General features: G+C 65.1%; 1 protein-coding gene across 4 annotated transcripts; it reads right to left on the reverse strand.

Moving 5' to 3' along the window:
• Positions 1-27,896, reverse strand: KCNT1 (potassium sodium-activated channel subfamily T member 1). 4 transcript variants are annotated; one of them, XM_056132799.1, is made up of 31 exons: positions 27,655-27,896; positions 18,407-18,448; positions 15,035-15,114; positions 14,844-14,943; positions 13,414-13,470; positions 12,797-12,845; positions 12,649-12,708; positions 12,497-12,571; positions 12,345-12,428; positions 11,807-11,901; positions 11,321-11,501; positions 9,848-10,012; positions 9,570-9,706; positions 9,037-9,100; positions 8,832-8,940; positions 8,455-8,563; positions 8,152-8,301; positions 7,198-7,421; positions 6,886-7,111; positions 6,337-6,442; positions 5,180-5,352; positions 4,770-4,841; positions 4,453-4,587; positions 4,265-4,376; positions 3,550-3,651; positions 3,227-3,310; positions 2,991-3,110; positions 2,503-2,782; positions 1,946-2,008; positions 308-392; positions 1-233 (listed from the first exon to the last, which is right to left on the reverse strand). In XM_056132799.1, the coding sequence occupies exons 1-31, from the start codon at positions 27,867-27,869 to the stop codon at positions 113-115; spliced, it is 3,675 nt and encodes a 1,224-aa protein (XP_055988774.1). In that variant the 5' UTR covers positions 27,870-27,896; the 3' UTR covers positions 1-112. The 4 variants fall into 4 exon arrangements, with proteins under 4 accessions (XP_055988774.1, XP_055988771.1, XP_055988773.1 ...); XM_056132796.1 differs by lacking the exon at positions 27,655-27,896 and adding an exon at positions 20,829-21,006; XM_056132798.1 differs by lacking the exon at positions 18,407-18,448 and having other exon boundaries at positions 27,655-27,895.

Below are 27,896 nucleotides of genomic sequence, written 5' to 3' on the forward strand. Positions count from 1 at the left end.
TGGTCACGAGTTGCGGTACATTGTGCAGACGAGGGTGGTTGAGATTGGTAAAAACGGGTTACAGATTGCGCCACGGTCTGCAGAATCCGTCGGGGCTGCGTGCTCAGCCGGCTCAGAGCTGAGTCTCGTCATGCGTCTCGGGGTGAGAGGACTCCAGCTTGTGGTGACAGCTGCTCTTCGGGCTCTGAGAGCTGCTGGCCACGTGGGCCAGGGGGTCGCAGCGGATGAGGTACCTGCGGAAGCACCAGGACCCTGAGTGCCACCTCCCCCTGGAAATCCTGAGCAGGCACTGGGACGAGGGTCTTACACGATGTCATTGGGCTCCAGCCTGGTGTCGGGCGGGGGATTGATGAGGACGTAGGAGAGTGTGTTCTGCTGGTCGTTCATCTCATCTGCAGGGGAGACGCCCGGGGGGCACCGCTCAGTCGGCCCCACGGCAGGGACACCCGAGCCAGCAGCAGCCACGGACAGGGGCACGGAGCCCACCTGCCACGTGCCCCGTGGCCCTGGCCTCTGCTCTCTCCTTGGCTCTCCAAACCTGCCGGCACTCGGGGGGGCCCAGCGTGCCCCTTGTGAGGGGCCTGTGGCTCCCCCGTGGCCAGAGCCTTCTGGAGAAACTGCAGTGCCCATGGCTGTGCGGGCCCAGCACAAGGACCTGAGTTCCCCACAGGGAGATGGATGGCCTGCCTCAGTTTACCACCTGCTGTGAGCTCGGCATCTCCTGACTGAGACAGTACACCAGAAGCCCGAGCATCTTCTGCCCAGTGAGGTCCAGAGAAAGGAAAGGCCTCAGGGGCCAGGAGGGACTCTGACCCCTGGGTGGGTCCTGTTGTGCTTTCAGGGGCGGGGGTGCAGGCTGCAGTGTGTGACTACAGTGGGGTGCACAGCGGGCCTGGGTGCGCAAGAGCTGGGGGGCACTGGAGTGTGTGGGGGGCTGGGGTGCAGGGGCTGGGGAGCGGTTCAGACCTGGGCCATCTGCCACCACGCCCAGAGGGGGGAGCCCAGCTGGGCATTTTTGGGGCGCTGGCGACAGGGATGGGGTCGGGTCACCCAACATGCTGGGCAGTGGGCCCTAGGCAGGGTCAGCTATGAGGCTAGCCTCATATCCCCAGGATGGATAGGCAGCCAGCAAGGAAATGATAGTGTCCCTCTGCCCTGTGGTCATCCCGCCTCCTGCCTGGCCACACCCCACCCTGCATCCCACCTGGGGCCACGCAGAAGCCCCAGGCTGCTCCCGGGAATCGTATACCAGGGGCTTTGTCTCTGTTTTGGTGCAACTGAAGGGCACCCAGGAGACCCGCCGCAGTCTGGCTAAGGGGGTGCCTCCCGCAAGACCCTGCCCATCCACTGGCTCTATGTCCAGGACGTCAGGACTGCCCTGTGGGGGTGCAGGGAGGTCGAGCAGCTCAGCCCAGACTGACACACGGGCACACCCAGCTGGAGGTGCCACAGTGTCCCCTGTGTGAGCCCTGCCCTCCTCTGAGGGATTGGGAATGGGGTCCCATCCCCACCTCACTGCCCTATGGCTCCAGCCCTGACAGCACACGCCTGGCCGAACCCTGGTCTGCTCTGACCCGCCAGGCTGCTGGGCGGGGGCTAGTGGGCATTGTCTTGGCAGAAATGGGGTCACGCAAGCTCTAACACAAATGAGAGTGGTGGATGTGCCCCTGGCCTGGGGGTCACCGAGTCGGGGCGGGAAGCCTCCAATCTCAGGAGCCTCCTGGGGACATCCACTGGATGTTTCCCACGCGGAGTGGCGCCAGGCAGCCCGCCCGTGCCCAGAGTAACAGTGGAGCGACTCCATGGCAAACAGGCGTGAGTGCCCAGCGGGGGTGGCCGCCACAGACAGGGGCTCAGTCTTGCAAAAGGCCCCCTGATCTGCTCCTGCCTGGACACCTGCCCACCAGCGAGGGGGCATGCCCCGTGTGTGCGGCAGCCAAATTACCTTGCAAATATCCCAGGTTTACCCGATTCATGACATCACTGGCTGTTAAATTTGCTACATCCTCTACAGAACATACAGGAAAAGGGACAGACAGACAGAGAGAGAGAGAGATCAGCGAGGCAGGCGGGTGGGCAGCAGCCAAGGGTGGCAAGGGGCGCAGGGACGGTCCGCCATGCTGGCCGGGGGTGTCACCCTGCTGCCTGCACCCTCCAGGGGCAGCAGCTCCTCCTGGGCGGTGCCCTGGCAGCATCACACTCAGCACTGCCCAGGTGAGCCGCAGGAGGCAGGCGCAGAGACAGCTTGGGTGCTGAGCCCTGTCCCCAGAGACAGGAGGGAGGGGGCTGACAGGTACTTCCCCGCAACAATTCAGGGGTGCTGCAGACAGGGACGGTGTGGCCTCCCACATGCAAGACGGCCCTGGACACCTCCTAGACTCCTGCACACTGGCCACAGGCAAGGGTTGGGGGCCTACGTCAGGGCCCCTGCTGGCGCTGACCCCCCACGGCCCACCTGCCCGCCCCCCACCTCGCCGAGCTGAGCGCCCACCCGCGCCTCACCGTAGCCCGTGGTGGGCAGCCCCAGGTGCTTCATGCGGTTCCTGACCAGCTCGGACAGCTCCTGCCGCTCCGACCGCCGGCACAGGCTGAGCCGTTGCTGGCTCCACACGGCCGCCGATGCCTGGGCGGCGGGCTTGGCGCTCCTGCGGCTCAGCCGCCGCGCCCACTGCAGGCTCCTGCGGCGCGGGGGCTCGGGCTCCGCGGGCCCCTTCTCCTCGCGCGTGTCCTCGCACTCCTCCATGTTCACGGAGACCTGGGGGCGCGGGCGGTCTGCGCCTGGCTGGGCACCCACCCCTCCCCCGCCAGGTCAGCACGGTCCCCCGGAGCGCTGGGGCGAGGCTGGCTCCCCACAGAGGCGACCTGGGGCACTCACCTGCGCTCTGAGGTCTGGGGGCTGCAAAAAGAGCAGGAAGCCACCGGTGGGTGTGTGCGCCCCCGCCGGCCCGCCCCGCCCCGCCTGTTGCCGCCCGTGCCCGCCAGGGAGGCACCTCGAAGACGTGGCACTCGGTGCGGTAGATGCCGATGGGGACCTCGGCGCTGGACGAGCACAGCTTCTGGAACAGGCGCCCGTAGGTGCGGATCCACAGGTCGGCCTCGGTGATCTTCATCTGTGGCGGGGCGGGGGCCTGAGCGGGGCCGGCGGGAACCCCGGGCCTGCCCCGCGTCCCCGCAACCCCCGGGACAGTCCAGCGCCCGCCCCGCGCCCCGCCTCGTCCTGACTCACAGCGCAGAGGTAGCCAGAGCCGGGTGTGGTGTCCAGGCCCAGGAGCAGCCTGGTGATGGGAATCATGTAGTCCTTCACGAAGGACTGCGGACGAAGGCTAGCGTCAGCTGCGCCGCGGGGCGGCCCACGACTCCAGGCGCAGGGTGCGTGTGCGTGCCGTGCATGCGCGGGGTGCGCGCGGGTGCAGGGTGCGTGTGCGTGCCGTGTGTGCATGCCCGTGTCGCGTGTGCGTGGGGTGCGCGCGGGCTTGAGGTGCGTGTCTGTAGGGTGCGCGCGGGTGCAGGGTGCACGTGTGGGAGCAGCCAGCAGAGCCGTGGGCTGACCTGGTACAGCAGCGTGTCCAACATGCTGATGCTGAAGACGCGTCCGGCCGCGAAGGGCAGGCGGAACATGAAGGCCAGGTTGGAGCCGTTCTCGCGCTCCCGCTGCAGAACACGAGCTCAGGCCGCGCTCCCCGCCGGGCACCCGGCTGCACCCCACACTTGGTGCCGGACCCCTGGGCCGAGCTCAGGCTGCGGGTGATGCTTCAGACATGCAGCCCACAGCCTGGCCCCACAGCTCAGTGCTGTCTAGTGGACACCCAGGGGCTGGCTGCTCACTGAGGGGTTCCAGCGCTCAGGGTGGGCCTGGCTGGCCAGGGCTGGGGCTCCTGTGTCCCCAGGTCCTGCCCTGTGTCCAGTCCCTTCCAGGATCAAGCTGACCCCATGACCTGCCAGCTGGCCACTGTGGGCTGGGCAAGCAGGTTAGGGGTCACCGCCACTGCTTCCTGGAGGCCTGGAGGTCTGTTCCTGGAAGCCCCCAGGTGTCTGAGCCCAGTAGGAGGGTCTGCCCCCAGTGGCTGCACGGTCACTCCCTGCCCTGTGATCTCAGACAGGTCCTGTGCCTCGTGGCCTGTCAGACCATGTCTGGGGAGGGGAGAGGGGCTCGTGGCAGGGCTGAGGCTCTGGGGGCTGTCCAGTCCCCACCCCGGGCCCAGGAGGACGTGTCTGCCCCTGGAGATGCCCCCGGCCCCCAGGCCATCGGCACAGGGGGTCTCACCTTTTCCAGTTTGGAGAGCGCCAGGGAGTAGCTGTCCTTGGCGCGGAACTGCATGAAGCGCATGTTGGACGGGTGCGTGAGCTCCGTCGTGATGCTGAGGCTGGGGAACAGCCTGCGGGGCAGCGGGGCGTCAGCGGGGACGGACCTGGGGCTGGTGCCACAGCCACCCACAGCCCGCCCGACCTCACCGGAACATGGTCTGAACGTTGACGATGGTCTTGGCGTCAGCCATGTAGTCCTCCTCGGCGCTCATGGTGCTCTCCTTGTCCACCACCACCAGGTTGTCAGCATAGATAATGCCGCACTGCAGGAGACTGTCCAGGCTGCCGGGCACGGGGCTGGGCTGGGTGAGGCTGTCTGGGCTGCGGGGGGAGGGGGGAGTGCCGGGGGGAGGGGGGCGGGGCGGGGCAGGGCAGGGCCCTGGGTAGGGGTCCCTGGGTGAGTGTCCCTGGGGGTGCCAGGAGCTCCCTTTAGACCCGCCCTCCCTGTGGGTGGGGCTCCTTACTTGTCCACAGAGCCCTCCATATAGTAGACCATGGGGAAGCAGCAGATGGCCTCCAGGAAGTGGTGGTCAGGCCTAGGGAGAGCAGGTCCTGCGGGTGCCGCCTGTTCGGCCTTTGCTGTCCCCAACCCGTTCTTAATGGCACCCAGGGAAACTGAGGCCCCAGGGCAGATGGCCAAGGCTGAACCCTGGACCAACTGCCAGGCTCTGGAGGCAAATGGTCAGCTCCAAGGGCTCACAGTTACAGGAACCGGGAGGGGCTAAGAAGCCATGAAGGACAAAAGGGAGCTGTCCAGCCCAGGATAAGGAGGGGCTCGGGCGTGAGCTCTGCGGGTGTGGAACAAGCATCCTGTGGCCTCAGAAGTTTCCTTTGAGGGGCCCCTTCCACAGGCCGGGCTGGCGGGGGGACCCACTTGTTGTCCAGCAGCAGCACGATAGGATTGAGCTCCCGGCGGGAGCGGTAGTAGGCCCGCAGCGGCACGATGAAGTTGTACAGCCCGTTGCCTGCAGTCTCAGCAGACACGATGATCAGTTTGTTCTTGAAGCCGTAGGCCTTGGCGTCCTCGGAGCTGTTGTGTTTGCAGCCCTGTGGGAGGCGCCCGGCCAGACGGGCAGCGATGAGGGGGCTGGGGGCCACGTCTGCACCCCACCCTGCTTCCCCACCTGCTCCATGGGCAAAGATGCATCAGGGGCTATGAGGACACCATGTGGGCAGACTGTGATGTGTGTGTACGCTCAGCAAAGCCATGCACAAGATTGTACTGCAGGTGTGTGGACACGCGGGTGTGCACACAGGTGATGTGCAGGTGTGTGTGCAGTGCTCCAGGTAGGGGCCCATCTTTCCTGCAGGCAGACACAGGTCTGTCGTGTGTAACTCATGGCTGGTGCAGGGCAAGTGCTGCGGGATGGGGCAGCTGGCTCCAAGGCATCTGCAGGCAGGGGCAGCCCTCCAGGGCCCAGGAGCTGCCTGAGGAGCACAGAGCAGGCCAGGTGGAGCCGTGAGGGACAGAGCTGAGCAGGGTGTCGGGCAGCCACCGGTGCAGGGGGGAAAACAATGGCACTCGTCAGCTGACAGAGCAGCTCCTCACTGCAAAGAACGGTGACTGCAGAGAGACCTAGCCCACGCCCCGTGGCCACTATCAGATGCACATGGGACACAGTCACCTCAGGGCATTCCAGCAAACTCAGAGGAGAACAGGCTGTGCTGAGGAACATTTTAGATTAGGAGACAGCAAGAGGCAGGAGAGAGGGTGAGGGCCAGCTGCATGCGAAAGCCTGGCCAGGAGGGAGGCTGGACGCCACCGGGCACCAGGGGCTGCGTGTGTGCCTGCGTGTGCAATGCCTGGAGTATGGCCTGGCCACTCCAGAGCTGCCCAGCATAGGTAGCTCCACAGAAATATCTAAAAACTCAGGAAAAAAACCTTTTCTGGTTTAAAAAAATGAAAAATGGAAAGGAGGAAAAGAAGAGAAAGGAAGGAAAAAAGGGAAGGTGCCTGCCTTCAAACAAGGGTGGGCAGCACCGGCTGCTCAGGGCCCTGGGCACCCCAGCACCTGTGGCCTGTCCACTCACCTTGTCCAGCCTCAGGCAGCAGAAGGGCGCCCTCACGGGCAGCAGGTGGCACAGAGTGGGGGAGCTGCCGATGTAGGGTGAGTTGGGGGGATAGCCCTTGACGTACCTGGAGGACACAGACCCTCAGCAGGTGTCCCTGGCCTATCTCAAGCATGGGGGCAGCAGGTCTCAGACAGTCCATCCCTGCCCACTTGGTGGTGGGGTGGGGGTGGGGGCTCATGGCTTCCCCAGAGCTTGGGATCCCCTGTGGCCAGCCCCAGACACTCCAGAGTGCGGTGTAGTGGGTTGGCATCCAGGCCGAAACCCCACACCACAAACAAGTACACGTGCCCAGACACCCCAAAGCCAACAATGCAGAGCATAGGTGGACAGAAAGGGGTGTGCGTGTAGACGCCCCACAAAGTGGGCTCCAGGTGGACACTGCTGGGGGCGGGGCCTGCAGCTAGGTTGCTTTAAGGCAGGCCCAAGTGCAGCAGGGTGTGGATTGGGGGAGGCCAGGGGGGACCCGGCTTAAAGGGTCCCTCCCTGTGTCTGGCCCTGCCCACTCACTCCACCACAGAGAGGGCCTCGTCCTCAGATGGCACCGTCTCATCGTCTGACTGGTCACTCAACAGATCACAGGGCAGCAGGGCTGAGCTGTCCGCTAGCTCCAGGACGGGTGCGATGCTAGGCCTCCGGCTGCCTGCGCCATTCTCCGTGGGCAGCGCCAGCTTCGGGCCTCCACTGCTCGGCGCCGGCTGGCACTCGGCGCTCTGCAGGTCCATGGCCACGGTCCCTGGGGCAGAGCAGAGGCCCAGGCTGGCAGCCCCTCCCTGGGTGGGCGCCTCCCCTGCAGGGTAGATGGCCCGGGAAGCGACTCACCCATGGACGCGATGACACTGTGCACCGGCAGCCGGGCCGAGCCGTCCCAGGGCCCCGCCGCGCGCCGCTTCTCCTCCTGCTTGAAGATGAAGGCTGAGTTCTCCTCCTTGGTGATGTTGATGTAGAAGCAGGTGTCCGAGGCAGCCAGCGTGTGCCGCGGGCCCGGGTTCAGCAGGATGCTCTTGTTCTCCTCGCGCTTCAGCCCCATGAGGCACACACCGTACCTACGGGGCACACGAACTCTCCAGGGCTCCCCCTCCCAGTCCCCAGGTGGGGCCCCTCGGACCCTGGGCTGTTTGTGGTCAGTGCCCCTGTGACTCAGGAAGCAGAGGCCACACCGAGGGTCTCATGGCCTTGGACACAGACCCAGGACCCGGAGGGGACATGTCCCAGCCATGCTAGTTGCCCAGCACCCTCCGGTCATCTATGTTCCCAGCCCAGGCTCTAGTTCAGTATCCCCAAGGTCCTTCCCCAGCATGTCCCCAGCACCCCCACTACCAGTCGGGCATCCCCGCCCCCACATCAGAGACACCAGAACTTCCTGGCCTGCCCCCTCAACGTGCCCCACATCCCCACACCTCTATGCCCTGCCCCGCATGGACTGTCCTGCAAGATGCCCCGCCCTACCCTTCATGCCCACCCCAGTCCCTCACACCCCGCCCCTAACCCTCACGCTCTGCCCCTAACATTCATGCCCTGACCCCATCCCTCACACCCTTGCCCCAGCCCTTCACGCCCTGCCCCAGCCCCTCACGCCCCGCCCCAGCCCCTCACGCCCCGCCCCAGCCCCTCACGCCCCGCCCCTAACCCTCACGCCCCGCCCCTAACCCTCACACCCCCGCCTCTATCCCACACACCCAGCTCCTAACCCTCATGCCCTGATCCCAATCCCTCACACCCTGCCCCAGCCCTCACGCACGCCCCGCCCAATTCCCCCCACCCGCGCCTGCGCACTTCTTGTGGGCGTGGAAAGCCGCGTAGGTGAAGCTCTTGCCCTGGTACTCGCGGAAGAACTTGCTGTCGCCCATGCGCACGTGGTAGACCTCGTTGCCTGAGCAGCGGCCGTACATGCGCTGCCACTGCTCCGGGGACTCCTGCCCTTCCCTGCAGACAGGCGGGCGGGTGGTCACAGGTGGGGACCGAGCCCAGGAGACCCGGAGGCCACTCGGCGGGTTTAGATGTCAGTGGGGCCGTCTGGTCACGAGGATCGGGGAGCAAGGCCGGCTCGCAGCCCCCCTCCACCCTCCCAGGACTCACTGGCCGCGGGACGTGTGCACGAGCAGCGTGATGAGCGTGGACGTGGCCGGGCAGATGCAGTTGAGGGCCAGCATGGCGTACTTGCACTCCTCCTCACACACCACGTGGTCTGCGGGGCCGGGCGCTGAAGCCTCCTGCCCTGTGCCCTGCCCGCCCCCGCTGCCCACCGGGCTCTGGTGCAGCCCCAGGGGGAGGCCAGGCCGCCTGTCCCAAGGCCCCGCGGCGGATGTGCCCGCAGCGCCGGGGATTTGTCCGTCCGCTGCGGCCGGGTCCTGCCAGACAGTGCCTGGCGGCTGGACGCTCAGGCCAGGACTGGCAGCCCCAGCAGGCCTGATGGGGGTCCCTGCCCCCGCACGCAGACCCCCACCCCCACCTACCTGCGAACTTGACGTGAAACTTGTTCTCAGGCTTGAGGATCTGGACGTACAGGGGGCAGTTGGGGGCAAAGTCCTTCACGGCCCAGGCACGCAGGATGGTCTGGTGGTCCTGGGGGAGGGAGGTCAGGGTCAGGTGGGGGGGCGGGGGGGGGGGAGGCGGGGGACTCGCAGGAGGGGGAGCAGTGCTCGCTGTGGCCTTGCTCACCGCGGCTGTGCGGTCCACCTCGTTGCGGCTGCTGAGGATGAAGCAGGCCTCCCCGTTGTCCATCCTGTAGAGGGACCCGGTCTGGATTGCGAGATCCTGCACACCCTGGACCTCGGACAGGGCTGGGGTGCAGCAAGGGGTGGGGGTCCCCAGGCCTGATGACGGGTCCCCAGGCCTGATGACGGCTTCAGCCCCTCTTCTACTCCCCCAAAGCCCCCGCAGGGTCACAGAGGCCCCACCCAGGCAGACCTGGGGGGGCGGGGCTGGACTCCCTCCCTGTGACCTAGAGCCCAGAGGCGACAGGTGGGGGCCTCAGACCCACTTCACCTCCAAGTGTGCGCAGAAGGCACTCTCGGCCACGCTCAGGCACAAGCTAGAAACTAGAAAGTTCCTTGCAGCATCTTAACCCCAGCCCCCCCACCAGCTGGCCTTGCCTAGCGTCCCCAACTGGCTTCTCAGAGCCTCTTTGGCCAGTGCGGACCTGGGACCTGGAGCGGTCGCCCAGGGCCCAGCTCTGGCCAGCACCCGCTCACTTGGCGCGCATGAGGTCCTGGTCTTTGAGCGCCGATCCCTGGAGGTAGATGACTCGCTGGGACCACAGCGGGATCTGCAGCACCCTGCGGACCTGCACGTCCATCTCCGTGGGGCACAGGATGACCACGTAGTAGTCCTGGGGGCGCGGGTATGATCGCATGGATGCTGCCTCTTGCTCACGACACCTGGACCCGCGGTCAGCGCTCCCGCCCCCAGCATCCCCCCTCCCATGCAGGCGCGGTGCCCGCCCCCAGCAGCCCCCTTCCCCCGCACACACCTGGAGCCTCGGGTGCGCGTAGAACTCGTTGAGGAAGTCCATGAGCAGGTCTATCTTAAGTGAGCTCACGCACAGCACCACGTGCTTCTCCGTCTGTGCCCGGTGGCGGCTGTAGTTGCCCCCCGACTTCTGCCGCTCCATCCACAGGTACACGAGCTCCTCAAACTGCAGGGGCCAGAGCGGGTGGGGGGCTGCAAGGGCCCAAGACAGGGCAGGGACAGGCACTGGCAGCACTGCAGGGCTCTGGGTCCCCCCATTCATGAGATCTCTGGGTCTCCAACCCCCAGCCCGCTCACCCTGCAGGGATGTGATAGTGGCCAGAGGGGACAGGGTAATGTCACCACTGGGTGGACACACCTCTGCGTGTGAGAAGGGGGGTCCGGCCTCTTATTCCCTACCCGCTGCCCCTGGTGGGCCCCTGCTGCTCCTGGGCTGGGCTCTGCACCGTCGGCACCCCAGGGGGACACGCCTTGCCTCAGATGATCCTAGAGACCCCGTGTGCAGGCTACCACTGCTGGGGATGCACGTCCAGGGGAATCAGTGACCCCTAAGAGCCACCACCCAGACCTCCAAGAGTCGGCTGGTAGGAGTATCTTTGTAGATGTAGTGAGGTGGGAGCTCAGGCAGGGCTGGGTGCCCTAGTCCTGGGACGGTCATGAAGGGCTGGCATGGACCCTGAGCACCCCAAGTTCAGGCCCAGGTCTCCGAGGGAGACTGGTTTTTCTGTGCCTTCTTGGGTGGTCTCAGCTCCCACCTTGAGGTAAGCTCCCACCTCCAGGGGAACTGAACTGGAGGCCTGGAGGGCCTGGGAGAAGTGGGATGGGGACTGTCTCAGCCTTCGGGCCTCATCCCCTCCTCTGTCGCCCAGCCCACTCCACGGCGGGACAGAGGAGCAGCGCCGAATGGCCACATGAGGAAGGTTCCCTCGGGAAATGGCCGTGTCCGCATGGGGTGGAAGGCACAATCAACCAGGGGACATGACCCCCCTTTGTCCTGCGGTCCCTGGGCCCCAAAGGTGCATGTGAGCTTGAAAGAACACAGAATGACAGGCAAGGGTGACAGGTTTCACTTCACACGCGCACATGTGTACACGTCAGTTCTAACTTGGAATAACTATGTTGGAAACTTGTAATTCTGTCGTAAAAATATGGCTTCAAATATAATGCAAACGCATCATCAGACATAAAACTCGGCACATGTCGGAAAGGTCACAAACAGCGTGAGACATAGGAGTATGAAGTGCCACGTGACCTGACCTGTGCAGCCAAGGGCATGTGCTGGGAGGTCGTGGGGCTCTGCACCACAGGAAAGGGGCAGGGAGGAAGGGGAGGTAGGCCGGTGGGGGCTGCCCCCTGTGTCCCTGACGTGGGCTCCTCACCCAGGTTGCTGTGACAAGGCCAGGGAGAACCGGGGGTTGTCTGGCTACTCCTCCCCTCCCACCCCAGGCCAGGAGGCCCATCTGGCCCCACCCACCTGCAGCGGCAGTGCCACCAGGGCCACACAGATCATGACGACCACCAGCAGCTGTGAGGGCCAGATCTTGGGGGTGACGTCGCCGTAGCCCACAGTGGAGAAGGTGACGATGCAGAAATAGAAGGAGGTGAGCAGCGACAGGTTCTCGCCCGCACGCTCCAGGTGCTGGATCCCGCAAGTCCTGGGAGGCCCAGTCACCCCCAGTCACCCCCAGTCACCCGCGGGACCCCCTGCTGGAGGCTCTGCTGGGCAGCGGGGCTTGGGGGCTGGCATGGCTCCCCCTCCGTGGCCCTGCCTGGAACCCAGACTGGGAGGTGCTGCCCACAGGGCCTAGGACAGCCAGACTGACAGATGGACATGGTCACTGGGGAGAGCTGGGCCACCCAGGAACTTCCTCCCCCGGCAGCCCATCCTACTGAGGCTGTGTGAGGGTGTGGGGGACAGGAGTGGGTGGAGCTGGGGCCCTGCTCCCCTGCCCACACTCACCCCGTGAAGACCAGGCACAGCAGGGTGCAGAAGAGGATGAGCACCTGGTTGAACATGGCCGACTGCGTGCGCAGGATGGCACGGTGGAAGTCATTCTAGGGACGGGCACCGCAAGCCGGGCGTGAGCCGCTGCTGCCAGCCAGGGGCCGGGCATTTGGTGTCTAGGGCCCCGTGGGCTGCCACTCTTCCAGATGCCCCTTCAGGCGTCCAGCAGAGGACTGTGAGCAGCCCTGGCCCGGGTGGCCATGTTTGATGGCTCTGGGTCACGTGGGGCTGGCTTGGGGGACCAAGTCACAGGGTCCTGGGGGCCCTGGGTTTGTGTTGGGGGCCCCTGGTGGTCCTCCCTCCTCCCTGCCACCATGCCCCAGGGCAGGGAAAATTGGGGTGAGTGCCCTGTGTCTCCTGCGGGGACCCCTGCTTGGCCTGCATGAGGGGCTCTGTGCTCCCATTGGCCACGTGACACTGGCCGATGTGGACTCTCCCTGTGAGAGTCTCCCTGTGCCCCAGGCACCCCGGCTCGCCCCTACCCGCCCCTTACAATCATGTTCTCCAGGGCATGCTTGGCCAGCCAGCAGTTGAGGAACACGGGGATGAACAAGTTTCGCAGCGGTGGCCAGAATATCTGTGGGGAGATGCGGGTGAGGACGCGGGGCTGGGGCTGGCCTCCCCGCAGGGCTGGCCGTCACCCACTGTGCAGATGAAGGGCAGTGTGGTGATCATCTCCAGGACGAAGGACACGCGGAATATCTGCTCCCAGATGTTTCCCTGGGGGCAAAGAGGCTTCAGCGCTGGTGGGCTGGGGGCAAGCAGCGCCCCCCACCCCCCCACCCCCCGCCTCTCACCTTGTAACTGAGGTAAATGAGGAGCATGGTCTCCAGGAAGCTGATCACGGCCACGATGACCTGGAGGGCGAGGGGCATCTTTGGGTGGTGCCGGGGTGGCGGGGTGGCTGGGCACAGTCCACCACACCCCAGACCGGGCCCCACTCACCTGGACGGCCCACAGGGCCACCTTCCTCTCCACCCACAGGATGGGTGCCCTGAGCACAGAGGGAGTCAGGCAGCAGCAGGGCACCCCCAGGGGCATCTGCCCTGTCCTGGGAGGGCCTGCGAGTGCCAGGGACTGAGGCACCCAGGGGAAGGGGGAACTTGCAAGTGTGTCCAAGCTCGGAACAGGCCTGTCAGTCAGGGTCACTGCCCGCCTTCTCAGTGGCACCCGCTGTCCTGGCCATGGAACGTGAGTTGCAGAAGCAGCAGACTCACAGGGATCTCTGCTTCCCCATACCCCAAACTCGGAACCCCACGGGAGGGTCCACAAGGTGGGGGCTGGGTCCAGCTGCTGATTCCTCACTTGTTCCTGAGGACCTGGGCTGCTGCACCCTGCAGGCAGGTGTGGCCTGACCAGTACACTGCAGAACACCACCCCAGAGGCCAGCCAGAAGGAAAGGAAGGGCAGGGGCTGGGGCCTTCAGGCTGGAGGGCGGGGCCTCTGGGGAAGGGGCGGGGTCCTGTGAATGGGGTGGGGCTTTGCATGTATGGGCGGGGCCTCTGGGGAAGGGGTGGGGTAGTGTGGTATGGAGGCGGGGCTCTGGGAAGGGGCGGGCTCACCAGTTGATGTCAGATGATGACTCATTGAAGGTGTAATTCTGCTTCGGGCAACCCCAGCTGTGGAGAGAGAGCTGGCCAAGCTTAGGTCCCCAAGGAGCCTTCCCAGGGCACCGTCTTCGAACCCAGGGCCTGTCCGAACACTGGGGTGTTAAGGCAGTCTCACCCCTCAGGCCTCAGGACAGCTGCGTTCAGGTGGGGGGCTGGGGGAGGCCCAGGCATGGCCAAGGTAGACGAGGACAGTGGGGCCTCCCTCCCCAGACCAGGCCAGGCAGGGGCATACTCTCGCCCTTGGGCTGACCCGAAACTGCCCCCCTCAGCTCCATGCCCGCATAGCCCTGGGCTCTCCACTCCACTTCCTCCAGACAGTCCTGCCCTCCTGGGTGTCTCCCCGTGCCTCCCCACCACCATTTTGCCTCTAGCCAACCGCCCATCCCCATCCTGCCCATTTCCCAGCCCACCATCCATCCACTGTCCTATCGGCCTCCATCTGTCTGCCCATCGCCCTGTCCATCCGGCCCTCCATTCCTCCAGCCCTTCCTCCGAACACCCCTGTGTCAGGGTCTGTGATGAGGATACACACCCGGCATGTGTAGACTCACTAGACTCACTAGACTCCCGGAGTGGGAGAGCCCAGGAAGGGGGCTGGGAATCACCGATCACATGGTGCATCAGTCATGCCCATCCTGAAGGTGTGCACTCAGGTGAGTCAGGGAGTAGCCACCGGGCTGTGAACAGGCCTGCCCAGGAGTCTGGGGGCAGGGCCGGGGCCCAGGGCCGACTCGGCCCTGAGCAGCTTGCTAGCAGGGAGCAGCTTACTGAGGGAAGATGGGGTGGACAGGCAGGCCTCCCACTGGTACACGGCCCTCAGGTGGCACCAGGGCACATGTGAGGGCAGCACAGAAGGAGCAGCAGTGGGCGCGCAGCTGTGCTTACGGGCCGTGGCCGTCCCCCACAGACACTGGAAATGTGGGGAGACAATGCATGCTGGAAGCAAGAGGACATGGAGGTGATGGATGCCCGGAAATCAGAATCAGGAGAGCAGTTAAGAGATCCCCAAAAAGAACAAAAGAAGGGGGCTGGAGCTCTCGCAGGAGTGCCAGCTTCAATCCCCCTCACCTCGTGAAAGGGTCAGGGACTTGTGCATGCAGGGACCAGGTCCTGTCGCAGGCCCTGCATGGCTCTGGGTCCATCAGGTACAGCCCTGAACCAGGGCGCCAGCTGACCCCCCGCAATACCAAGTGGAGCCGGCTGGCTCGGAGCACCTCTTGGGAGGCCCTCTGCACACAAGATGGGAAGCAGGGCAGTGGGGGGAGCGCGGGGCAAAGGGTAGGGTGCCCCCGAGACCTTCCTGGCCGTCTTGCCCGTGCACCTACATGCTTGCACGTGTGCGTGCTCAGGGGCCCAGCCCGCGGGCACCCGCGCACACCCACCATCCAATGCCCTGGGCTGGGTCCTCCAGCAGCACGCGGACGATGTAGAGCAGACAAGTGAGCAGCTTCAGCGAGAAGTTGAAGAGCCGGATCCTCAGGCCTGCGGGAAGGGGGTCAGGCTCCTGCCGGAATCCCCCAGGCAGAGTCTTCACGGGCTCATCCCCCCCTGCCCCGGCACAGGCCCCACTCACTGGATCTCTGGTTCTTGATGAAGAACAGCTTCAGCCGCTCCTTGAATGTGTTCTCGTTGACATAAAACTCTACTTGGACCCTATGGGGCAGGGCGGGACATGGGGCCAGCGAGTCCAGGGGCAGGCAGGGCAGAGGGCATTGCAAGGGACCCCACCTGAGCTGGCCCTGAGGTCCCTGCTGCCTGTTCAGCACATAGCATCCTGAGCACACACCGTCTCTCCTCTCCAGAACCTTCCAGAAGCCAATAGTTGGTCACCCTGCTGGCCCCGAGGGCTGTGGCCTGGAACCCACCAGGTCAGCAGTTCCCCCCACGAGCTGCTTACCCATCAGTCCTGGGCACCCCATCCCTTCAGTGTACTAGAACAGGCCACGGGGCCCAGCAGAAGATGCCCCAGTGCATCCCAAGGTGCACACAGTGGGGACAAACCTGGGTCCGGACACCCTGTGGACCTTTTACCTGTGCGGGTGCTTCTGCCCACCACTGTCCCCCACAGTCTTGGCATTGCTATGGGTCTCACTGCCCCATGATGAGATAAGCACAGGTATACTCCACATGCCCCACTGCTTCAGAACACCCCACCACACCCAGTGCACCCCACTGAACCCACTATACTTCATAAACCCCTGCACCCTGAACCACACCACCAAGAAACTCACTGCACCCCGTCACTCCTGCACCCCATCAACCCTGCACTGTCACCCCGTGCCCCGACACTCCTGTGCCCCATCACCCCTGCACCGTGACACCTCTGCATCCCTGCACCCTGTCATCCCTGCGCCCCGACACCCCTGCACCCCAACACCCTGTCACCACTGTACCGCGACGCCCATGCACCCTGTCACCCCTGCATCCCATCACTGCTGCACCTCAGAGCTCCCTGCACAGATCCCCTTCCTGAGCCCGGTCCTGTGCAGGTTTGTTCCAGGGTCTCTGGGGGCTAAAGAAAGCCCCCCTGGACAGGCTGGTGGGTCCGGGCATTCCGGAGTAGCCAGGTCCTCACAGCACCTGCTTCTAGTTCTCCCTGGTCTAGTCACAATAGAGCTCCAGGGAGGTGGCCCCCTCCTGCCCTAGCTCTGACACCCCCTCAATGTGCCCCAGGAGACTTCCCACCCCAGCCCCTGCCTGCTCCCAAGGCCCCTTTCCCGAATGCCCACTGCCTTGAGCCCAAGGCCCTCCCACCTGCTCCCCGACACCGAGGCAAGTTCCTGCTCAGCCACCTGCCACAACACACCTCCAGCTGCACCCCCCTGGGCCCGCCCCACCCAAGACCAGGCACAGGGCCACAGACCCCCCCGGCTCCACCCTGCTTCCTGTTCTGAGATGAGAACCCAGAATCGTCCCGCCAATACTGTCCATGGGAAGTCCCTGCCCAGGCCCCATGGGTCAGGACTGGAGTCCAGTCCTGTTCCATTCACGTGCCCCATTCTCTCAGGCTCAAGTTACCCTCCACGGGGCCGAGCCTGGCGGTGCCAGGCACAAGGAAGCATGGGCTTACATTTCCACAACTGCGGCCACAGCCTCGCTCACACCGTGGCCGCCAGCACATTCCAGCTGTTCATTTCCCTCCTGGAGTTTCACTGGCATAGGGCAACTCTGGGCAGGAGCAGAGCCCACCCTTTGGTGTGCCTCGGCAGCAGAGCGGGTGTGGGCAGAGCTGCAGCTCTGACTCCAGGGCCTGGAGCATTGTGAGAGGCGGGCATGTGCAGTGCCACACCCCTGGTGGTGCCCAAGAAAGACGTCCCAGAGACCGATGGCGGCGCCTGGCCCTGGTGGGTGCCCTTTGCTCTCGCTGGGGGCTCTTGGTCCCGGACACACAGGGACCAGCCCACAGGAAGGCTCTTGGCCTGAAGCTCATGGGAGGAAGGGAGGCAAAGGGGGTGCAGGGAGAGGAGGGAGGAGAGGTTGGGGATGACACAGGCGTGTCCCTGGGTGTTCTCCCTGCACCTGCCCCTGTGCTCACCCGTGCATCCCTGCACTCACCCCTGCATTCTGTACTCACTGCTGCTATCATCCTTGCACTCCTGCACTCACCGTGCATGCATGCATTCACCCCTACACAACACCCCTGCACCTAGCCCTGTGCTCACCCCTCACCCTTACATCCATGCACTCATCCCTGAATCCCAACACTCAACCCTGTTGTAACCCCTGTATTCCTGCACCATCCTGCTTCCCTGAATAGATCCCTATACACAACACCCCTGCCCCTGCCTTCACCTTTGCATCCCTGCACTCACCCCTGCATCCCTGCACTAATGCCTGCATCCCTGCACTCACCCTGTCGCCCCGCATTCCTGAGATCACCCCTGCATCACCCCTAACAACACCCCAACACCTGCCCCTGTGCTCACCCCACCATCTTTGCATTCACCTCTGTACCTGGCAGTCTGCTCATCCTGCACCCTTGTAATCATCCCAGAATCCCTGAACTCACCCCTGTTGCCACCCCCGTGTTCTTGCACTCACCCCACACCCCTGCATCCCTCCACTCACCTCTGCCTCTGTCCCACTAGCAGATGATGTGGTGGAGTTCGGGCGTCCTGCGGGGCCTCAGCAGTGTGAGGCCCACTGCCAGGTGCCATAGGGGCCCAGAGCAGACATGATTCTCCAGCATGCACTGGCGGCCTCGTGGGGGCCCCAGAAGAGCCCAAAACTGCACCAAGCCCAGCCCATCCTGGCCACGTGGATGCTCAGCTGGGGGCCAGGAGGGAGCCACAGTGATCCACCCTGTCAGAGGGCTTTGGCCAGCACCTGGCCAGACATGGGGACTGCCCTGAAGCACAGGGCTCTGTGCCCCTGCGGCCCATCCCAGGTGAGAAGACTCGAGAGCTGGGGTGGGGCGGGCTCACCTGCCTGTGTCCCTGCTCTGGCCGCCCCAGGTGGACCTGTAGATCCCCTGCATGCCAGCAGGGGCGCTGTCCAGTGGGCAGGTGGAGGCCCACAGCCAGCTCCTCCTGCAGAAGTCAGGCCACTGGGGCCCAGACCAAAACAGGTCGGGATAAGCTAGACAGGATAAACCAGGACAGGCCGGGGACAGGCCAGGGTGGCAAACAGGACAGACCAGGACAGGCTGCGGGAACAAAGCAGGACAGGCCAGGGACACTGGGGGATAAACAGGACAGGTCGGGCAGGCCAGGAACAGGTGGGCACAGATGGCCTGTGCCAGGGGCTCCCGAGGCCACCATGGACGGGCCAGGGGAACAGCGGGCACTTTTGGCCTTGTCCTGCTGGGTCAGAGCAGGGTGTGTGTGAATGGGGCACTCTGCCTCTCCGCTGCTCCGAGCAGGGACTCCCGCAGAGTCCCAGGCTGCCTTCCCATGGTTGTGAGGTCTGAGAGTCCTTCTCAGCCCCCTGCGGGCACCCCACTTACTGAGGCTGGGAGGAGTCCAAGCTGGAATCTTCCACCTGAGGCCTGGGGACACGGAGTGATGGTCAACAGGAGGACGGATGGACAGGCAGGCAGACAGATGGACAGACGGATGAAGGAGGGCCCGGGCTCCAGGCCAGGTGTGAGCAGATGCACGGGCAGCATTGCGGCCCAGAGAGGCAGGGCGCCTGTGTCCCCTGACCCACGGGACCCACACAGCCTGAGAAGCAGCCAAGGGCCAGGGAGATGCACGCACCCCAGGAACAAGCACCCCAGCCAAGCAGCAGAAGGAGGGGACCCAGGCCCAGAGGGCAGCTCTGCCCTCCAGGGTCACAGGCAGTGGGTGACAGCCTGATCAGAAGTTGGGTCCTCCTGGACTGTGCAACCCTCATGCTCCCTGTTCGAGCTGGCTCCTGGGGTGACGAGGCACTAGACAGCCTGGGGGACGATTCGGTGGGTGCGATGTGGGACCGGGCAGCCGGAATCTAAGGGGGACGGGGCAGTTCCCCGGTCACAGCAGCTCCGTCCCGCGGGGCCTGGGCATGGGAGCCTGGGGTCCAGCCAGGAGGGAAGGACCCAGAGGGACCCAGCCCAGGTGGGCCGAGGGCAGGAGGTGGGGAGCCCTGGTGTGTGTGAAGCAGCTCTGGCCTGCCCTCAGGATCCTTGGTTCGCAGATGCCCCCTGCAACTGCCACGTGGGGCCCTGGGGCTGAGCACACGAGGCTCGGGCAGTCAGCCTCTGTCCAGCCGTGCTCCCCATGGAGGGCCCACCCCCACAGAGCTCCTGCCTCGGCCCCTGTGCACCCCCATGAAGCACCCCTAGGCTTGCCCTTCATGGAAGTGGGCAGGGGACACCGTGGAGGTTTCCGCCAGGGTCCTGTGCACTGCACTGTCTGGAAGGCCGCGAAGGGACCCGGCATCTCGGCAAGGCCAGGAGACTGTCGCCACTGGTCTGCAGCATCCAGACGCCCAGGGCCTGGGGCTGCGCTCCACAGGGACAGCCCCAAGAGGCTCCAGCCTGCTGATCTCCCGAAGGGTGTGCGTATCTCAGCACCCGGGGTGTCCCTCCAATGCCAGAGAGACACACCCGACAGACACCCACCCCCTCACTCCGCCTGCGCCTGGACCACCTCCTCCAGGGTGCCCTCCTTCCCCTCACCCCCACTCTCACTTGCCAGAAGCACCTCCCTGGCACCTGTTTGCCCCCTCCAGTTGGCAAGGCTGCCCAGGAGTAAGATCCTGATGGGCAAGAACCCTGAGTTGGCAGCCCCAAGGCGCCCAGCCCTGGCCGCGAGTGCTCACTCTCCCTTCCTCTGGCGGAGCATCCCAGGAGTCTGCCAGAAGAAGAGACGGGAGGGGCCCTGAGGGGTCTGGGCAGTGTTGGAGAGAGGGGCCCGGGACTGTTCCCCTGAAGCGGCATCCCGTGTGCATGGAGATGGCTTCCTGGGAGCCCCTGCAGCCCCGGGGGGGGGGGGGGGAGGGGGCAGGACACAGCTCTGCACCACTGCCCCGGGAGTCTAGGAAGAGGCTGCCTTTGTGTCGGGGCCCTGCCCAGGGCTGCCCATTAGCTGCTGGGGCCACAAGTGCTGTAAGAAGCACTTACCACTGCCTGGGCCAGCAGGGCCAGGAATGAGCAGGAAATGGGTGTGAGGCGGGGAGTGGCCAGGAGGGAGGGAGGGTGGCGAGGCCCTCTGCCCTTCCATCTGCCAGTCTGAGGGCTTCCAAGGCTGGCACAGTCGCGCCCCTCCCTGACCGTCAGGTGCCCAGTGCCCGATGTCCACTCCCTGGGTCCCTTCAGGATGCCCAGGGCACCCCAACCTCCACCTGCCCATGCAGCTCCCGGTCTGTGCCATGGAGTGCGTGCCCACACAGGGCAGCTCTCATCCCACGCAGCCTCCAGGAGGATGGATGGGGCCCCAGGCCCCCGCACAGCCCCAGCACCCATGGAACGGGTGCGGGTGCACCGCCCTGGGGCCGCCTCTCAGGCCGCCTCTCCTCAGCTGCCACCACTGCAGGCCAGGGGTGCCTGACTGCAGCCGCCTCCCAAGTCTGGTGCCGACCGGGACCAGACCCCGCGGGCCGCCCCATCCTGTCCCCGTGGACTGTCCCTGCCCAGGGCTGTCCCTGGAGCTGTCCCTTTCCCCAAAGGCTCTCCCCCTCCCCGAAGCTGTTTGACTCCCCCATCTGTCCCCTCCGTGGGACTGTCCTCTTTCCCCGACTGTCCCCTCCCCGGTCTGTCCCCACCCCCGGGGGCGGTCCCCGGGTCTGTCTCCTCGGGGCCATCCCCTCCGGGCCGTCCCCTCCCGGCCGTCCCCTCCGCGGGCCGAGCCCCTCGCGGGGCGCAGGCGGCGAGCAGGTGCGGGAGCCGAGCGCGTGCGGGGTGCAGCGGCGGTGCCAACCCTCCCGGCGGTCGCCCGCGCCCCTACCTCTGGCCCACGTCGCTGCCCACGGAGCCCCCGCCGCGGGCCGGCAGCAGCGGGCTCAGCCCGTGCGGCTCGTCGGGGGCCGAGGCTCCGGCCGGGGCGCCCCCCGGGCCCGCCTTGCCCTCGGACGGCGAGCGCTGCAGCTTGGCCCGCGCCATCCTGCGGGAGCGCTGGCGGGGGCGGCGGGCGCTACCATCTCGGCGGCGGGGGACCCCCGCGAGCGGCGCAGTGGAACGGCCGAGGGGGCGGCGCCGGCCCCGCGGGCTGCCCCCGGGCCCTCCCGCCCCACCCGGCCGGTCCAGGTGAGCCGGGCGGGCCGCAGCCTCGGGCCCCCAGCCCGCGCGGGTGCTGTGTGTGCCCCAGGTAAGTGCGGGTCTCTGCGTGCAGACGTGTGCATGTTATCTGCGTTTACTGTGTATATGCAGCACACACGTGTGCTGGGGGGTCCATCCACCTGCCTAGCGCAGCTGCCCGTAGCTTAACGGTCTTGCCACAGCCCAGGAACCCGGGGCAGGGGCTCTGCTGAGGGTGCTCCTCTCCTCTGGGGACCAGGGCAGGTACTGTGTGGAGGATGCGAGGTCCTGGGGTCAGCGTGGGGACACTGCACCCCTCCCCACTGCGAATGAGCTGAGGCCTGTGGAGCCAGACAGTGATGGTTTATGCTGTTTGGTTTAACATGTGCAAAGGCAGGAAGGAGGGGGGAAGGGAGGAGGGAGACTGAGAGTGAGCAAGAGGGGGAGGAGAAAGAAAGGGAGAGGGAGGGAGGGAGAGGGAGAATAAGGTAGAGAGGGAGGAGGGGAGAGAGAGAGGGAGAAGGAAAGAGGGAGGGAGGGAGAGGAGCGGGAAATACTTCAAAGACAAGCATGGGTGCTCGGCACCCCACAGGGGTCCGTGAGACTGAGACTGCGCGCGTACACACCGCACTCCTGCATCGCTTGCTGGGGACGAGGCTGAGAATAGTCCCTAGAACCAGCCAGGCCTCTGACAGCAGAGGCTGTCTCTGAACCCCAGACACAAGGAGAGTCTTTCCCTCCTTCCCCCTGCCAATGCCAAGCAGTGCAGAGGCTGGGGTAGGGGGCCAATTGCAGCTTGTTCAGGCCCCCAACCCCACCTCACCTCACCCCACCCCTGCTATCTTGGGATTTAAGGCGAAGCACCAAGAAGGCCGGAGCGCAAAGCCCAGAAGCAGGGCCAGAGCAGGGCCACTTTCACCAGCTTCCAGACAAGAAGGTTTGGGGGCGCAGAGGACAAGCAAGCAACCCCCAGGACGTGGGCTTGGGCGGTTGTCCCCGTGCTGAGCCAGGAGACCTCCCCTTCCAGGAAAGAAGCTTCTGGAAGGGGCACGAAAGCTCAGAGACCCCGGGTCTGCGGTGAGTGACTTCACTCGGACGGATGTGGCCGCCACTCTTTGGGGGTGGGGGTGCTGAGGGTCCTCAGGAAGACCCTGCAGCTGGAGACCCCCGAGCATCCTCACCAATGGGTGGACCGCAGGGTGGCTGGTGGTTTGCAGGAAGTCTGGGGGGCAGCTGGGGACACTCTCCACAGGGTAGGTAATATGGGATCTGGAATGGGGTCGGGTCGAAAGGGGCATATGCTCTCAAAGTTCCTGGAACAGAGTAAATGACAAAGGTCCCGGGGCGAGAAAGGCACCAGAAATGAGAAAACCTAGGGAGTCAGCGCTGGGTCTTCGGAAGATGAACACAACCGACCAACTTGTGGCAGATGGAATAAAAGAGAAAGACTCAGGTCACTAAGGGAGAGGATGTGGGCACTCTGCTCCTGGCCCCCAGACAAGGAGCAGAGCCCCCCGCGCCCACAGGAAGGGGCAGCGCCTGCAATGGAGCTGCAGGGAGACTGGGCTCTGGTGCCCAAGAGGGCGAGGGGGACTCGGCCCTCACATGGCCTAAGAGTCTATGTGCAGAGGCGCCATGAAGATTCCACAGCAAAGCGTCAGAAAGTGAGTGGTTGGGAGAGGCAGCGGCAGGCAACACTGGTCAGCGTGCCCAGCCCTCCTCCAGTCCCCAGTCCCCAGGCGCCACAGCCCACTCCACCTGCCTTCTCAAGAACCAACACCATTCCTTGAACTTGACCCCAAACCCAGAGGAGGCGACTTTCAGGGACCCATTCTGCCAGACAGCAAGCACGCCCTGACGCTGAAACCACATAAGAACATCAAACACTGAGCCGACCACTTCCCTCAGGCACACTGTCAGCCTGCACTGGACGCCAGGACCCAGGCACGGGAGGGTCATCATGTGGGCCGAGAGGGCACATTCCTGGAATGCAAGGACGGTTCAAAGAGGAAATGGTGTGATACATCACATTAACCAGTCGAGGGGAAAAACAACCCGCGCTACCTCAGGGGCTGAGGAAGAGCACGGGGAAAGTCCAGTAGTGCTCAGGATGAAGAACTACTCAAGGATGTGATTCAAGGGCCGAGCACAGCATGTCTGAAGACCCCAGTCGGGCCCAGTACCTCAGCCCCAGGTATTTCTCTGAGGCCACTGAGGGTGGCCCGAATAAAAAGTCGAACAAAAGGAGAATACCTCAGTGGAGTCTGAGTAGGCGGCGCCACACCGTGGTGAGGCCACGGTAGGCGGTTGCTCTGCCTCAGGAGGCCGGTGGGCGCCCGGCGGTTCACCGTGTCCAGTCAGGCGGCCGGGTGAACAGGCAGAAGGGGAATAAAGGCGCCCAAGAGGGCGAGGGGGACTCGGCCCTCACATGGCCTAAGAGTCTATGTGCAGAGGCGCCATGAAGATTCCACGGCAAAGCGTCAGAAAGTGAGTGGTTGGGAGAGGCAGCGGCAGGCAACACTGGTCAGCGTGCCCAGCCCTCCTCCAGCCGCCCCGCCTCCTCGCCTGGCCCCACCTCCTCGCCTGGCCCCGCCTCCCCAGTTTGGCCCCGCCTCCCCAAGCCTGGCCCTGCCTCCTCCAGCATGGCTCCGCATCCCCCAGACTGGCCCTACCTCCCCCAGCCTGGCCCCGCCTTCCCTCAGTCTGGCCCCGCCCTCCTCCAGCCTGTCCCACACTCCTCCAGCCTGGCTCCGCCCTCCCCCAGCCTTGCCCCACCTCCTCCCGCCTGACCCACCCTCCTGGAACCTGTCCCACCCTGCCCTCCCCCGCCTGGCCCCGCCTCCCCAGTTTGGCCCCGCCTCCCCAAGCCTGGCCCTGCCTCCTCCAGCATGGCTCCACATCCCCCAGACTGGCCCTACCTCCCCCAGCCTGGCCCCGCCTTCCCTCAGTCTGGCCCCACCCTCCCCCAGCCTGGCCCCTCCCTCCTCCAGCCTGTCCCACACTCCTCCAGCCTGGCTCCGCCCTCTCCCAGCCTGGCCCCACCTCCTCCCGCCTGACCCACCCTCCTGGAACCTGTCCCACCCTGCCCTCCCCCGCCTGGCCCCGCCTCCCCAGTTTGGCCCCGCCTCCCCAGCCTGGCCCCGCCTCCCCCAGCCTGGCCCCACCTCCCCCAGCCTGGCCTCACCCTCCCCCAGCCTGGCCCCTCCCTCCTCCCACCTGACCCACCCTCCTGGAACCTGTCCCTCCCTAGCCTGTCCCCACCTCCCCCCAGCCTGTCCCCACCTCCCCCTCCCCCCCCACGCCTGTCCCCCCTCCCCCCGCCTGTCCGCCCTCTTCCAGCCTCGCCCCGCCCTCCTCCAGCCTGTCCCGCCTCCTCCAGCCTCGCCCCGCCCCCCTCCAGAAGCCCCACCTTCCTCCAGCGTGTCTCTCGAGAGGAGACTCCAGCAGCCCCGCCCTCCTCCAGCCTGTCCCGCCTCCTCCAGCCTCGCCCCGCCCCCCTCCAGAAGCCCCACCTTCCTCCAGCGTGTCTCTCGAGAGGAGACTCCAGCAGCCCCGCCCTCCTCCAGCGTTTCCCACGCCCTCCCCTACTCCTGACGCCAGCAGCTCACAAACAGCCCGCTTCACCCTGGCGGAACGCCTGATCACAGCTTGTTTATTTGTTTGGTTTTGGGGCTACACCTGGCAGTGCTCAGGGCTTACTCCTGGCTCTGCACTCAGAAATTACTCCTGGCGGGGGTTGGGGGACCCAATGGGATGCTGGGGATCAAACCCCCGTCAGCCACGTGCAAGGCAAATGCACTCCCTGCTGTCCTATCACTCCAGTCCTGGTCACGGTCCATGGAGAGTTTGTAGCACCCCCAACCCAGCGACTCCCACCTCCTGGTACTCTGAAGCCCCCTACCTGATTCGCCTGTACCGCCCCCTACCCCGGCTGCACACCCAGTGGACTCACTCCGCCAACGGGACCACAGAACTCAGAAAACACCTGGGGCGAGGATTCCCCTCCCCCTCGTGTCCATGTCGCTCAACGGGCAAGTGAACGGAGGTCTCCTCACAACACACAACACAGTGGGGACCAACACCACATGCAAGGCCGTCACAGTCTCCTACGAATGTCTCTAAGGCCCCGCCGCTGAGACAAACAAAGCAGGCTCCACAGCATGTCTGAGAGGAACACTGCCTGGAGGTGTGGCCCCCACCTCCCTGAGGAGTTGCGCCAGAACCCCCCAGGGCCCATGACAGACAGCCTCTGGACCCTGGACCCCTGCAGGCGCTCCCCCGCCTGGTGTGCGGACAAATAGCCGCTATTGCCCAATTGCGGTCACACTCCCTCCTGTAGGCAGACAGAGGAGAGAGACAGTGCTGAGTTCTGAGTTCTGAGTTCTTTGGTCCCGTTGGCTGAGTGAGTCCACTGGGTGTGCAGCCGGGGCAGGTCTAAGACCCAAGGTGAGGCAACTCTGTGTAGGGGGCGGAGGGACTGCCCTTCCTGCCCTGCCGCCTGGATTGGGGCCAGACCAAGCCTGTTCCTGTTGCTCTGGGCTTACAGCGGCCCCTGCCCCGCGCTCTGGGAAAGCTGAAGGGCCCGACAGGTGAGGCCCACCCTCACCTCCTGGGTCCTCATTCCCAGGAGAGGCCGCACATTGCCGCCTCCGCTGAAGCCAAGGTGTGAATCATTGCTGTGCCTTTGTCCCAAGAACTGTAGGGACCTGCCTGGACCGCCCCTCAAGCTGGCCCATACTGCTGCTCTGCAGGGCTGGAGGCAGACCCGCACAGCAGGGCAAGACTGTGGAGCTGGGGCCCAGCCCCGCGCGGCTGCAAGGGAGTCCCCTTGCCCAAGGAGGTCCCTCACCCCTGTGCTGTGCAGCAGAGCCAGGTCACCGCCAGGATAAGCTACCCACTTGGCACTGTCAGTCTGTCTGTTAGAGCCCCGCCCATCCTAGCAGGCCCCTCCCCGTCCCTGGAGCCCCACCCATCCTGGCACTCTCCTCCACCTCCCTGGAGCCCCACACATCCTAGCACGCTCCGCCCCCTGGGCTAGAGCCCCGCCCATCCCAGCACGTTGCTCCCCCTCCCTGGAGCCCCGCCCATCCCAGCACACTCTTCCCCATGCCTGGAGTCCAGCCCCATCCCAGCACTCCTTTCCCCACAGGGAACTCTTGCAGGACTTCCTCATTGCCCCCTGCAAATTCGAGACAGCTGGGCACAGCCTAGTCTCACCTCAAACCTCTCCAGTCCTATCTCTGAACCCCGCCCTGAGGGACGTCTTTCTGTGTGGGCGTCACTGGACGGCAACCAGGCCAGAGGCGACAGGTCAACTTCCTTAGGAGATGCACTGTCAGGAGCTGGCCTGCATGAGGTTGGCTGCCACACTGCCCCACACCTGAGCAGCTCCCAGCACCTGCCCATAGCGTGCCTCTAAAAGAGTCTCCTAGACTCATTCTAAGTACTGTTGGCACCCTGACAGTTTTCAGCCTTTCCTGCTCTGCTGCAAACTCGAAAATCAAATATTGGGAGAAATGCTGATGAAATGGTCAGTCCAGGGCTGAAGGGTTAGACCTGTAGATACCCCCCAGCCTTCCACCCGCAGCAAATAGAAACACATGCACACACACAGATGCGCACTTGTGAACAAGACAAACACACACAGATGTGCATGCACACGGTGCACATGGTACACATGCACAGGCGTAGTCAGGTATACTCATGCACAGGCACACAGAGGGCACACACCATACACATATACACACAAACGCACACAGGTACACAGAGATACACCCATGCACACAGGTACCCACAGGCACACTTAGGTAACACACACACAGGCAGACAGATGTACACAAAGGTATGCACAAGAACACACAGGCACACAGAAATACACAATGCACACACATATACAGAGGCACACACAGGCACGGACACACAGGCACACTCAGGTACACTCGTGCACACACAGGTGACAGCTCCAGGAGTCCCCGGCTCTCCCCGCCCCCAGCCCGCGCCAGCGGAGGCTGCAGCCGTGAATACTGGTGTTTACCGAGCAGCTATTTGGGGGAGAGCAGGGAAAGCAGCTTCCTGCCGCTCGCTCAGCCTACGGCGCCCTCGAGCCCGGCCGCCTCCAGGGGCCTCCTGGCCGCCTCTTCCCCGAAACGCTTCTGCGCCTTCCTCCAGGGCTCCAGGGGAATGCGGGCGGCCGGGAAAGCGGCCCCCCGGCTAAGTGGCCGCAGCCCGGCCCGAAGGACAAGCGCCCTCAGTCAATAACAAGTGGCGACGCAGACAGCGCGACCCCCCACAGCGCACTTCCGGCCCGCGGCCGCGGATCAGCCACGCGCCGCGCGCGAGGGGGTGGGGGCGGGGCGGGAGTGGGTCTCCGGGGTCTCCCTGGCACCCAGCGCCCGGCCCCTGCTCCGGGCTTCCCCCTCCCGCACCCCCCAAACTTCTACGTCCGGGAGCCCAAAGTTGCGGGGTGCGGGGCGCGGGCGCGCGCTCAGCACCGCGGACAGCGGCGCGGGGGCGGGGGCGACGGGCACTTGGCCTACCTGTCCTCGTTCTGGAAGGGGGGGTCTCCCAGCAGCAGGTCCCGGAAGCGGTACCGCGGCGGCAAGGGCAGCCCCTCCGGGTCCAGGTCGCTCATGCTGAGGCCGCCGGTGTCCGGGCGCGCGCCGTCCCCACGGCCACCGTCCCCGGCGCCCGGCTGCCTGCGGGGACACGCCAGCGCCCCCTCAGCCCTGCCCTGGGCGGCCGCGCTGGGCATGAGGGGGCCGCGGCTCTCTCCGCCTGC

Source organism: Sorex fumeus, unplaced genomic scaffold, assembly GCF_029834395.1.
Source record: "Sorex fumeus unplaced genomic scaffold, SorFum_2.1 ptg000095l, whole genome shotgun sequence".
NCBI lineage: Eukaryota > Metazoa > Chordata > Mammalia > Eulipotyphla > Soricidae > Sorex > Sorex fumeus.